Consider the following 13911-nt stretch of genomic DNA (forward strand, 5'->3'; position numbering starts at 1 on the left):
TGGCGACCAAACACTGGCGGCTATTATGATCTTAAAATATGAATAGAAAGTCTAGATAAATAGAAAATAAGTTGAACAATTTTATTTTATTCAGGCCAGTAGCGATACATTATTATCATCTTTTTACAAGTTTGAACAGTCTTGGCATACAGGCTTTTAGTCTTAAAGGCACTGGACACTAATTTTTGTTAGCAGAAACCTACTTGGTAACGAGCAATGGGGAGCTGTTGATAAAACAACACATTGTGAGAAACAGCTCTATGAAGTAACATAGTTTTTGAGAAAGAGGTAATTTCCCACTAAAATAATAATTTAAGTTATGCGTCTGAAAGCACACAAAGTTTTGCAACAAGGTTGGTTTTTTCTTTCAATATTCTCTTGCAACTGTGATGACCAGTTGAGCCTAAATTTTCGAGATTTGTTATTTTATGCAAGACGTACACCAATAGAGAATTGTTCCTTGACACTACCAAACGTGTGCAGTGCCTTCATAAATTATCACGATAGTGCCGTTAACATCATTACTTAAGTATACGTTGTTTGAAATATTATTTTTTACATAAAACACGTCAGTAATTTATTTTACACAAAATTAAACGTTAATGCCGGTTGCCGTGTATCATAATGAGAAAATAAATACACAGCGCCCTCTATTAGAAGGACTTCAAACGTGATTATTATGTCTTGGACCTTCTTTTTTCATCTGATCTCTGCACCAAGATGAACATTTACATTGGTAGTTTAGTGACTTCGAGCCACTTGGTAACCTCATCGAGATCTCGGAGTCACTGCTCGCGCTTTTGGTGATCTGAGGTCAGGGCAGTCATGAATGATGTGGCAGTGATGGTGTATGGTCTGCCACACTGAAAGGCCTACCACACAGACTTGGGCTGGTAGCCAATGCTGTGGAGGAAGGCGTTTCGGTGTCCCACGGAAATCTGTCCTCCGGAGATTTTGTCTCCGGGAAATTAAAACATGGAATGGAGGAGACTGTTTCAAACGAGAAGAAGAGGGTTTGAATTATGGTTTGCTGCACTGGGAGGGGGGGGGGGCACTCATAATCTCCAGGGGACATAATCCTCTTTCTCAGTGGAAGTAAAACCAGTTTATAGTCAGTTTTTAAGATCGAGTTGAACCACTAGAAAGCGTAAACTCTGATCATGCGGCAAAGAGACTGCAATGATTTGCCTTTCATTAATGTTGCCAACTGCTATCAAAACAAGTCCGCACTAGATCGAGGGAGATATTAAAGCCGATATTTAAATCACTGATACATAAAATAATGATGTTTTAAATATTTATTTATAAGAAATCGAAAGTACCTCGATCATTCCTACATTGTACTTCTCTTTCTCCTTGTGGCGTAGTAGCGCGTGAATTTTACTAATTAACCTTTGCCTTGGAAGGCTGCATGTCCTTCCTTTGTCCTTCGTAACCCTCGTCAAGGAATAAACTAATTAACAAACTAATAAATAAAACAAATTGAATGAATAAATAACATTTAATTACTGCAGCATGGCCGAGCCTTTAATTTGGGTCAAATTGCATACAACTGCTTAAAAATAAGGAGTAGCTAAGCACAAAAATATGCTTACTAGAATAAGGTTACCAGTCAAAAGTTAACACAATTTGATTTTGGGTTCAACAAAGAAAGAAATTGACTAGAGCGGGATTTGATCAACGACCTCTGGATTAACGTGCCGGCGCTCTATGAACAATCAAGCTCTATGTTGGCGGTCCCCCATTCTGTTTAGAGCTGCCAACATTTGCATCTTGCAATCAGTTTTTGTACAAACAATCAAGGAGATGTTTACATTTACATGCAACATTTAGGATAAATTTCCATAACCAGGGCGATTTTCAAAGTTATTCATAAAAATATGGAAATATATTGTTTACTTTCTGCAAAATAAGGGAGGGTTGGCAGATCTGCAATATTTCTGTTCAGGTGCCGATTTTTGACTAGCATTCGGCTCCTTTTGCATAGCAGAACATTTTAAGCAACATTTTCTACTTTAAGCAGCTGTATGAAATTTGACCCTGATGACCTCTGACACGTCCCCATTCTTCAGCTAGACTTGAACATGTCGCACAGCAGTCGCTCGATTGGTACGCTTCCTATTGTCCGTCTAAAGAAGAGTTCCTCCACACACTTGGAGTTGATGTTCCGGATACAGGGCAAGGCTAGAAGAAGCTTCCCAAAACGCACCCTCTGGATTGGTTGACGTGCGCGTGTGACGTCATTGAGGACCAACTGGGACTCGTCCTGTAGCGCCTCTACTTTCTGGCATTCTCGGAGTCCTCTTGCTTCTGTTTAATTCAATAAAGGGAAATGATAAAGACTCTAATGTAAAACACAATCTTTTGAAAAGGAGTCCCCAATAGGGAGGTAACTTTGAAGAAACAGTGCCCCAAATTATTCCTTTTTTGTTTTCATTGGTTTATTTTGCGGGTTTTTTAACTCTTTGTAACTTGCATATTTGATCTCTTTTGTAATTTTGACTGCAATTCAGCCTTTGGCTGCGATGGTTTTTGTTGGTTTTTGTTCTTAATACACAATTTTAAATAAAGTAAAGTAAAATCAAAATTTGTGTCTACAAAAATAATAAAAACAAAACAATTAAAGTGGAAGTAACCTGTGTCCTAGCCCCCATCAGATGTCACCTAATAACGTGTACTTGGTTTTCAAAGAATAATCAAATAAATACAAATTGTCAACGTTAATAGATCTCACTGAAGTTAAAAAAGGTGGCAACATCTGTTTTCATACCTGGTTTAAAGAGAACCAACGCCTTTAGGCAAGCGTACTCAAAGGTGTCTGTCTGTAGCGCCCTCAAGCGGCTCACGACGTCTTGTAGCTGCCTGACAGTTGCTTTAAGTGCTGGCAGCCTGGTGTTTGAGTCTGTTGGATTCAACAAACAATCCGAGCTTAGCATGGTTTCTGAAAGAAGAAGAAAAAGAAGGAAAAATTAGCCTCCAAAAAGTTTGGCTCTGACGCAGTTGATTTTTTCCCCTCAAAAGCCTGTCCCTCGGCACCGAAAGAGGAGGATTTAGAAGAGGGCATTATCAGAAGAAGTTGGTAGATTTCTTCTGGCGGGGGGGGGGGAGGGGCAGAGTCTCCTGCCACACTACTGGCCCTCACGTTGATTGTTGAGTATTGTACTTCCAATAATGGCATTTAGTATGCTAGTGATGTCAAAAATGAAATAGAGACAGTGTGAAAAGTGACTACAACAACCACTACCCACCTATTTCAATGGGCACCGACCACTGGCACGCACTCAATACAAAGAGATCGCTCCACGCCTCCTCCAATAGGATTGCTTGATCCCTAAACGGAAGTGCGAGGAATGCCGGGATACCCCGTGCCCATTTGACTGTCATGAAGAGGAGGCGTGCTGCGCATTCGTACACGTTCTCTGCAATGTTGCTCTGACATAGATCGGATTTGCAGTTGTGATGGATATCAGTAAAGCTTGATGACCGTGATGGAAGAGATTCTGGTATTTAAAAAAAGAGAGAAAAACAAAATTGTAGATTTGTTTGGGTTCGGGTCAGTTTTTCTTTTCTTTTCAATGATATTGATAATATGGATATTGTATTTGGAAACATAATATACTTTTTGCTTACTAAAATACTAAGCCCAAATGTTATGAACACTTAAAAGAAAATAAATAGGAGAGAGAAGCATATAAAATATGTCGCAACACGAATGACCTCAGTCAGAAGATGGCATACAAACAATTTGTTATTGTTGTTGGCTCTATGTGTAAGAATTTGCAAGAACAAGTGAGGAATTATGCGGTGAAATGATAACTAAAGAAGATTGTCCAATTTCCTACAAGATTAAGCACATCCGAGGCAATTAGGAATAACAAATAATGTGGTTTCGTTTCTGTGGAAGAGTGGTAAGTAGTTAGATTCTGATTTATCTTAACCCTTGTCCCCGGATATGACGTCACAGAGGTTCACGACCTACCTGCCTCGACTTGACTCCCAAATCCACCTTGCTCAACCGTAGTAGCAGTGTTCAGCTGTCGAGGGTCAAAGGCACGGTCAGCTACCAGTAGGCTATTCAGGAATGGGTTCACCAGTACGTCCGTCCAACACGTCCGGGCAGACGGCATCGGTTGTTGTGGATGAAGTCTGCTGATATAGTCCGGGTGACCGGGCGTGACCGGAGTGAAGCTAGAAAGTCGTGGGTCGTGGTTAAACGAAATCCCCGGTGGGAATTGTGTAGGTTCTTCCTTGAGTGGTGGGGAGGCCCCGGGCTTTTCTGGGCTGCTGTGTCGGCTGTATTGGTAACATCTCGGTGCCCGTTCGTGCTGTACAGCTGTTCAATGTAAGAACAGAATCAGAGCTACTTTCATTTATAATGTCCTTCTTAAAAAAATATAGTTTCAGGTTAACTCACTCGATTGTATTAACACAATAAAGTTATGCCTTAATTGGCAAAATATTCTACATTTATCATTCTTCGCATTTCACTCTGGTTATATCAACGTGGAAAAAAATCCCCATTGAGAAACAAACTAACTAACTTACACCCCAACATAAACCAGACGGGTGAGACGGGCTTAACTCTAAGTTGCGCCGATGTCCCCGACAATGCTTATAGCTTTTGAGCGCAACATCGTTTATGGGAAATGGACATGGATTGTGCACAAAGACTGAATGTTCCATGAGTGATTTTAATATAATTACAACTCCTTTTATATTGACCTAGTTTACAAATCTATAAACACACAACCGTTCTACCAAACACCATTAATATACCAGGACAAAAATCCCTTTTTAATTTTCTTTTATGTTTTAATTTGTTTTATATTACCAACCGATAATCCAGCGCCACTACCAGCAGTCTCCTGACCGACTGAGACCGAGACTAGACGCAGACAGCCGTGACTGGCTGTTGGCTCACAATCGAAGATTACAAAGAGCCTTAGGCACAAGATGCGGAACTTGGGCTGAAAATGAGCGCCTGCAGGGCCAATTTCATAGAGCTGCTAAGCATACAAAGTTGCTAAGCATGAAGTTTTGTTCTAAAAACAGGATAACCAACCAAATTTCCATAAGCAAACAACAGCTGAACACCAGTAACAAGCATAGGCAACAAATGACAGACGAATTTTGTGTCTTTTAGCAGCTCTATGAAACTAGGCCCTGATGGCTTCGGCAGTGGATACGCTTGGATGGCCGAAAAGAATTAACTTCAGCGCTCATCCAGCGTAGCTTTTGCTTTCAAGTTCAACATACAGTCTGTCAAAAACAACATTAGTACAACCCTATTCTAAAGTACTTCCAGAACAATGAAGTTATTGTCACTTTGTAGAAAGTAGACGTTGGTGTTGTTCTCTAGCTCACATGTTAATTATAACCCAACTCATCCCGATGCAACAAAAACCAGTCGGGGAGGACTGAATTGATCTGTCGATCGTCCTGACCTATTTATCCGTTAAGACAGATGATCTTGAACTCAACTGTAATTAATTTCAATGAAAAGCTGACGGCAGGGGGGAAAACAAAGGCTGTCTTTATTTGATGGCGTCAACCTCATCCATCCGACCTCGGAGGGTGGAAATGCCACGCGTGCGTTCCGTGTCTTTATTGGTCTTGCGCCCACACGCCCCGGAACTGAAGGACGTCCTAACTACAATAGATTCTCTTTTCACTCTATATACACGAGTCGTCACTATACTATAGAAATATTATTTAGTATTTAGTATTGAATTTATTGTTGCGGTTCATAATTAATAACGACATCGTAAACATTTTGTTATGACTACTTGTTGAAACAGCAACACGCAGTGATAAAGTGCGTTCCCCTTTGATGACGCGGACAAGATTTCCATGGTCTTTGACAATTACCAATAGTGTCCAGCGTCTTTAAGGACGAATTCCATAGATGTTTGGACGCATTGAACACATTCCAAGTTAGGACGAGCTACTCGTCCTAACCCGAGGTAGGATTAATCCCCAGCATCCGATTTCACGAATCGCTGCAGCGTTTCTTGAAATCGGCTGCTGGAGATGTATTTTTTTGGTAAAAACACATGATGGGGTCAATCATACACACGATTATGTATGACATCATTCTGTGGTGCTATCCTAGTATTTATGAAAGATAGATGTTATTCTTCTATCATTATAATTCATTGTAAAAAAATACCACTATACTGATGTACTGTGTTGAATCAATCTTTTAAATTGACATACACAATCCTTATTATTTTAGGGATTGTTCCGTATAACAATATAATGGATATGTGTTACTCTAACAAGGAAAATGGAGGGGAAATGGAGGGAAAATTTCTACAACCTCATGTTATTATAAGGTTATAAATGCTAGTGTTTGATGAAGTCACTTTTTTTTTGTTCCTGGAATTGATCTATCAAAATAGCATTTAACTTAACCTTCTGAATGGCGCAAACATTCATCTTTGATAATTTTCAAACCAATTTATATTTTATGTCCGATGATGTTTTTTTCTTTGAAAGTGTATCAAATAAAATGACATTTGACACCATTTAAATCTGTGGTTAGAGACCTTTTCCCTGAGTTTCTTTAGGGCTCTGCAAATTTGATTTTTGGAGCATCTATTTGAAACCCTCAACAATCTGTTTCATAATAGAATTTACGCTATTGTGATAAGTCCTTCGAGGTCCGTGACATTTCCTGAGGGAACAACTTGTATACGCAGTCCTAAAACTCTATCCTCCAACCACAGTCTAAGCTCGTGAAACTTACACTTAGATCTACAAATCGGGTTAGGAGACACCATTTCACCCAATAATCATTTGTGTTGACTAACATCATCCGGGAAAAACTGATCCAACTTCATCTATTTTTGTTACTATCGACATTCGTTCAAGGTCCACAACACAAGAGCGACAGACATATTTCACGCACGGCTTAGCAGTATCTATGCACCCAGTTCAAACGACTGATCATAGTCTTGTTGTGCATGAGTTATTATTATTTTACGATCAATTTTTCTCACAACTGCGGTCCCCCTGGTATTGGGAGGCGAAGTCACCGCTCGATCAAGCCTAGATCTATTGTGATACAACCCCAATGGTCGTAACACTAATTATTTATTGTATTTTTGTGTCCCATCTCCAGCCGGTGGTTCTCTCGACAAAAACCAAGGATAAAAGTATTATCCACGACGATTGGTGTAAAACAATATTTCAACATGAAGTTGAAAATCCTATTAGCCAGAGATAGAAGTGGTAATTAAATATTGATATAGACAAACTTCTTGAAGTTTGAAAGGTAGTCAAAAAGGGGATTGTTTTTTTAAAATCATTTCTGCGTCGGTTTTTTCCACCCATTTCTGGATCCTTCCGAGACAAATTTCGGTCACATAGAAAATTTAATTGTTGTATTGTACAAAGAATAAGCAAGGTTAAGGGCCGCCTGAAGCCTGTTTCTGCTAAGCAAATGGGCGTGCTTAGCACCATGGAAAAATAAAGATGCTTTGTGTCAAGTAGGAAATATTACATAGTTTGTCATTTCTTTATAACAATTAGATCGTTGGTGGTTTTTTTTACGGAAGTTTGCCCCAAAAGGCTAAAGTCCGAATTTGCTTGAACGACTACAGAAAACTTTTAAGTTCTTGGGTTTGAAGTATTTTGAAGTATTAACATACTTCAAAACCAAAAACTTATCAGTAATTGACACTCCTCTTAAAACAATATTTTATGGACTGTTTGCTTATTACGATATGATGACAACAAACATTGACACCAATTCTCCAAATCAAATATATAATATTTCTTCTTTTTATAGAGCTATCATATGAACCAGCAGACATTAGTCAATTTCTAACACTTGGAAGCCCCAGAGAAATATTTCAGCAACCTTTATTTGACACCTCCTCCGACCAACTGAAGAACAACATCTATAAAAAGAGTTTCGGATTTTATTTGTTTTGTAATCTCAATAGGTTTTGATGTCAGATGGAGGTACGTTAACACCTCTCACAAAGCAAACTCAGCGGTGGTCGATAAACACGGATAACATAAAAATAGCAGTTGGAGTCTGGCTTGAAGTTTTTTTTTCAAAGGGAGAGTGTTTGACTGTTTCAACAGCCATGGCGTGCAGAAGGCACGCGCCAAATTGTGAATTGAAACCAAAAGTTCATGACTGCCACCAGTAAAGGCAAATACGTTTTTGGTTCAAATTGGTTATAAGGGAGGTTAAAGTCAAAAGAGGTTATCCCAAAACTGGGTTATCCGATTTCAATCGGATGTGGAGTGACAAAGGAAAGGGTGGGGGAGGCGAATGTTTTCCCGATTATGTTTTACTCTTCAGTTTCAAAACGCCATTCAAGATTGCACTATATTCAACTAAAGCTGGGGTGTTTTTTAGGCATTCGAAATCGGCGTTCATATAAGCAGAGAGGGTGGACAGGCCAGACTTTTTTTATGCGATCAGCTGTTGTAAACTTGAATACTGAATTCGGTGGTTTGTGACATTGAATGTTATAGTTTTTTAAATTACAGGACGAAAAAGAACAAAATGAATTGCCCTATAGTCATCATTAAGTGAAATTAAATGACCGTTGTTTAGGTCTCAATTTTGCACCAAAGGGTAACGCAAGGTTTAAATTGACCGCTTATATGCCGAAAAAGACGTGGGACGGTGTATTTGCAGGGCTTTAAATTCCGTGAAACCAGGTATTGAATCCCATCTCGGACCAGAGCTTCTCCCATCGGTACCTTAAAGCATCACATTATACCTCCCTTCACAAGTTTCTTAAGATACAGGGGGAATTGAATGCTTCATAATAAAAATTAACTGTCAAGTTTAAGTTTCCTTATAAGCTATACTCGTCAAAGTAAAATAGGCTTGAAGACACCGCCGTAAACGGTGAAGAAATGTTTTTTTTCTTCTTCTCAAGTTGGATCAAACAGAGCTCCATGAAAGTCAAAGGCAGCCAAAGACACCAGGGCCAAATTTCATAGAGGCAGGAAATACTGCTTGAAAAGTTCTTTGCAAGGCAAAAATGCAATGAGCCACAACAATGCAAACTTAATGTACTTTTGGCTTGTAATCTGTTTCTGCTAAGCCTTTACCACTCCCTGCTAAGCAAGTTTTGTGTGCTTACATGCTTTATGAAATTGGGCCCAGTTAAACCTGATGACTAATGACTTACCATTTTTATTCATTCGGACTGCGAGACACTTTTTGAATCTGCATGCTTGACACTGGTTTCTCCGCGTCAGATCCACCACGCATTTCTCGTTCTCCTTGCACACGTAGGCGAGGTTGCGCCGTACACTACGCTTGAAGAACCCACGGCATCCATCGCAGCTGAACACCCCGTAATGTTTCCCGGAGCTCCGGTCCCCACAGACTTGGCAGAGAATGTCGGGTTTCTTGCCTGCTGGTGGCGGGGAAGAACCGAGCGCCATACAAGGGCCGTGGGGTGCTTCAAAACAACAAAATAGACACAAATGAACTTTTGATCTTAACTTGAAATTATAGGAACCAACAAACTAATAGCGTGTGATTTAAGCTTTAGTAAAATAAACTTGTTTAAACTGAACTACAGTGCATGCGTGATCAAAGTCTATATAGTGCTTACAAATGTTCTGCTCAAAAAGTTAAAACTGATAAACCTTTACCATCTATTGCAATCAGTTAAGTAATTGTATACTAAAGTGAAAGCAGGGTATGATCTTACAGATTAAGAGATGAATATCTTAATCGTATTACAGGGAAGATTAGTGAAGGGTTAAACCTGACCTAAATAATGCTGAACAATGAGTAAATGATGGAACGTTTTTCAGAATGGAAAAGTTCGGTAGCGTGTTTCTTGCCAGCATAGTTAAAACGTTTTGTTAAATACAATTTGCGCCTGTAGGCCTATTATGTAGAGAAGTTGAGCTATGTGAAAGTGTCATCATAATACAGGTTTTAGAGTGAACGTTGTATTGATCAGGCAGTCAATGTTGGCATCAATTACATTCAAATATCACAATCCCCTTATGGCAAAGTAAATGACATGTTTTTAGCTGAACTGGTATATTCAATTAACAACTGACTACCAATTAATCTTACTCACTAACTAACAAACTTACCTAACTAACTTTAAAAAAAAAAACTAGTTAACTGACTCATTAACTAACTAACTGACTAACTAACGAAATAAAACTGAACTAACTAACTAACTTACTAATCAACAAGAAATATAGTTGCCGGGCGCGTATAGAGTAATGAACACAAATTTAATACGAACATAGTGTAGACCTATGTACAAACGTGATCAGTTTTTACTGGAGTCAAACTTACAACAATTTAAGCCTTCCATTAGACCCAGTGTTTGAAGTACCTCTCTTGATGACCTGCTTGAATAAAGTTGATTCTCCTCGAACAAGTACCGAACTACCAGCAACTAATGTTTGCGAGCATGAAATCAAGCTCTGTAGTGACCGATCCCTGTTGATTTCCGACCGGTGGCTCCTTGCTTCAACGACTCGCTAACTCCGATATCGGCTGATCATTTGAACATCTGAGTCTACACGTATCTGTTTTCTTTTTTTTATTACCAATAATAATCTAGTTATCATAAAACAAAGGGGCAATGTGTGCGTGATCCTGGCAGGGCCGGCCGAATCTAGTCATTAAAAAAACACAAAGACTGTTTGATGAGTTGATTTATCTGAATAAGTTCCGCCGCCTTTACTTGACGCGGTATTGTGGAATGTGTGGTATATTATTTGTTTTAACGGTTGCTGGTGAAATAAATGAAAAGGTAGAGCACAAGGAGATTATGTTTTGACAAATTTTGTATCTTTAAATTTTCAAAAAGTTTACTCAAGTTTAATACGTTTTTATTTAAAAAATAAAAATAATACAAAATTGCGCAATTTTTCATAAATACAGAAACCAATTTTGAAGAATACGATTTCTTAAAAAACCTCCTCACCACCCAAAATAAAGTAAAATTATTTGAAGTACTAACAAAAACATAACAAAATACCAAGCAATGAATCTATTGAATCATAAAACAGTCGCCTGAAAAGTTACGGAGCCAGAAAAACAAGGATGATTATTGGCGAGGAATCTGTGAGAAAGTACCCAGATGTGACTTCGGTGTTTGACGAAACGCTCACCGCGTTCCGTGTTAAGACTGCGCGGTCCACACGGACTGTTCGACGGCACCTGATTATTACAGTCAAAGGGCATTCTCTGATGATATTCATCACAAAGAAAACAAATGCTGCCCATTGTCTTGTGGTGTTTAATTATCAATATGATCATGAATTGCACGTAAATAAAGGGTACTAGTTCAACTTTCGCAATCGCCTGGGCTTGTTGACTCTTCAGCGAAGCTACATCGTAATAGGATGAAAGCACTGCATAGTATTTCAATATTGTGTTACAGATGTTCACGGCAACCAAGCACTATCTTTTCAGTTAACCAAGCTCCCTTTATTAGGAGAGCCTATTGGACTCTGTCTTGAGATTTGGACAAAAAAAACTATTCTTATCTATCATTCTAAAAAGTAAACAATTGTCATTTTGTGTGTCAGTCAAACAATGCTTGATATAATTTGTTATCAATACTGAACAAGAAACAGACCAAATTAATTCAGCGTTTTTCTTTATTCATGTTTGTGTATAAACCAGTGTGATAATTAATGACACGTCCCCGGGGGTTAGAAAGGCTTCATCAGCCCCCGGCGATCCTCGCGATATGTCAGTTTAATTGAGTTTAATTTTCTCGTTGCTAGAAAAATCAATAGAGGACAGCGCTGTCTCATCTCATGCAACAGGTCAATTGTCCACCTGCCTCGTTTAAACGCCATCATCGTTTCATTATGCATCGTGTGCGTGTCTCTTGCAGATTCTGGGTGTACATGTCACTTCATTTTATTTGTTTCTTGTTGTAAAGCCAATAACTCTAACAAAGAACATAATCACTGTACTGTAACAGCTAATAACCAAATAGAGAGAAGAACAGTTTGGAAGGTTTAGCTTTATATATGGGAGGAAAACCTCAGAGAGATATTCAAGGGAATAAAACAACGCAGTCGAAAGGGACAAGGTGTTCAGACGGGATTCGAACCGGGAACTGGAAAGTAATGAAAGATAGGCTCTACACCAACCTGATCATTCAAGACCATTACAAGACTAGTGAGACAAATCATGTGCCAAGCCTCATGAATGATTTACAAACCATAACGGTTTTTTGTAGAATATTTGTAAGATCATGTAGGCCTATTTTACGGACTGTCGGGAAAATGTTTTATAATATTGTACCAGCTGCAGTTGACTCCTAACCTTGAGCGTTTCGGCTAGGCCCAAACCCTTTTTTGCTCACGCATCTAGAATCCCTTTTCCAATGGCAAATCTGTTGACGTCGGAAACAACATTTCATAAATTAACCACAAAGGTGAATATCTGTGACGAAACAGGAAGCCGCAATATTGTGCATCTACAACAAGAAGTTTCACAACATTCAAAATGCTCTTACCTGGATTAATAACGTCCAGTTGCCTTCTGGACATTTAAACCATTTTCCTTTTAAAGTTATAATAAATTATCTTAATTTCAGTTAAACATGTTTTGAATTTTACATTAATTTGATTTGTATTCGACAACAGAGAAACAAGATGAGGCGACAGTAAAGTAGATCGACTCTCCAAATGGCAGATTCGCACTAATAATGTGTAAATTTGGACACTTCATAAGGGCAAGGATTCTAGACGAACGAGCGGCTTCATTATTATATTAATGAGTAACAAAACATTCTGGAATATTTTGATCGGTGTATGCCATAGGTTTGCACTCAAAGGTCAGAAAGGTGTTAGTAATCAATTTATGATATTCAAGCTGAAATGTATATCATGGGTAATTAACAGCAGTGATGTCTAGCTGGTGTTTGGGAGTGTGAACGCAACGATTTCTGATGTTTGATGAATACAATGTGAAAATCATGGTATTGTACCTTCGCTGGAGCTACTATTTTACTGTTCATTATAAACTATATTAAAATATCGACAGACGGTTAGTGTGAAACCCAAAAGAAAACTATTTCAATCTAATCCAGTGACGATTGTTAACACGTTATGGCAACGTATGTTCATACATGATGTACATTTTCTTACAAACCAAAGCTTCCTTTTCGGAGAAAAATTATACGTGAAGTTGCAAGTTATAAAGACGGAAGAGTCACCCGGTCCCATACAAAAAAAGAAGGGAAACAGTGGGGAAAATTCTGAAGAAGAAGCAAAAAAAACCTCAGGAATGCGTCAGACGCCGAATCTGAGATTTTCTTTTTTTGAAAAACAGTTTCCTGGTCATCCTGATCCCGAAATGGGTCAAGTCCCCTCCGATCTGGATTCCATATCAATGCTGACTCAGGAGTGTCCGGCGCGTATGGTCAGAACCCAAAGCTAGGACTCTATTTCTATTGTAATAATGCAATTGCATACCCCACCATCCCCACCCCACCAAAAATAAATAAATAATAATAATAAATAAATAAAAATTAATCAGGCATGCTCTGTTACTGTTTGTCTCTCGAACTGTACTTAATCATAAAATCGGCGCCACCGCTCATCTCTTTGCAAATAGGCCTTTAATGAATTTTACCCCTTATTTATGTTTGCCTGATGTATTTAAATGTTAACATTATTATAGACACCATACAGCGGATGCAAGCGGCTTGTCCCAAAATGCCCACAACGGCCGCAATATTTGACCAACTTTTGCTCGAACAATAATGGGGACAAAGGAAAAAGGTTTGAGACTGAATTGCAATTTTCCAATGTTACCCACATGTTAACATCTAGAACTGATAAACAAAACCATGATATATGTTTCTTTCACTCAATTTTACCTAAAATTAGTGATGCAAAAAATCAACAAGATTAGCAATGTCTGCGCGTATGGCG

General features: G+C 38.7%; 1 protein-coding gene across 1 annotated transcript; it reads right to left on the bottom strand.

The window, feature by feature from the left end:
• Window positions 1–1640: 1640 nt before the first annotated feature.
• On the bottom strand, window positions 1641–10470 carry LOC117303090 (nuclear receptor subfamily 2 group E member 1-like). Its single transcript, XM_033787167.1, has 6 exons — window positions 10301–10470; window positions 9162–9437; window positions 3980–4333; window positions 3249–3500; window positions 2771–2941; window positions 1641–2310 (listed from the first exon to the last, which is right to left on the bottom strand). Exons 1-6 carry the CDS (start codon window positions 10317–10319, stop codon window positions 2069–2071), a joined length of 1314 nt encoding a protein of 437 aa, XP_033643058.1. The 5' UTR covers window positions 10320–10470; the 3' UTR covers window positions 1641–2068.
• Between the last annotated feature and the right edge of the window lie 3441 nt (window positions 10471–13911).

Source organism: Asterias rubens, chromosome 19, assembly GCF_902459465.1.
Source record: "Asterias rubens chromosome 19, eAstRub1.3, whole genome shotgun sequence".
NCBI classification, from domain to species: Eukaryota; Metazoa; Echinodermata; class Asteroidea; order Forcipulatida; family Asteriidae; genus Asterias; species Asterias rubens.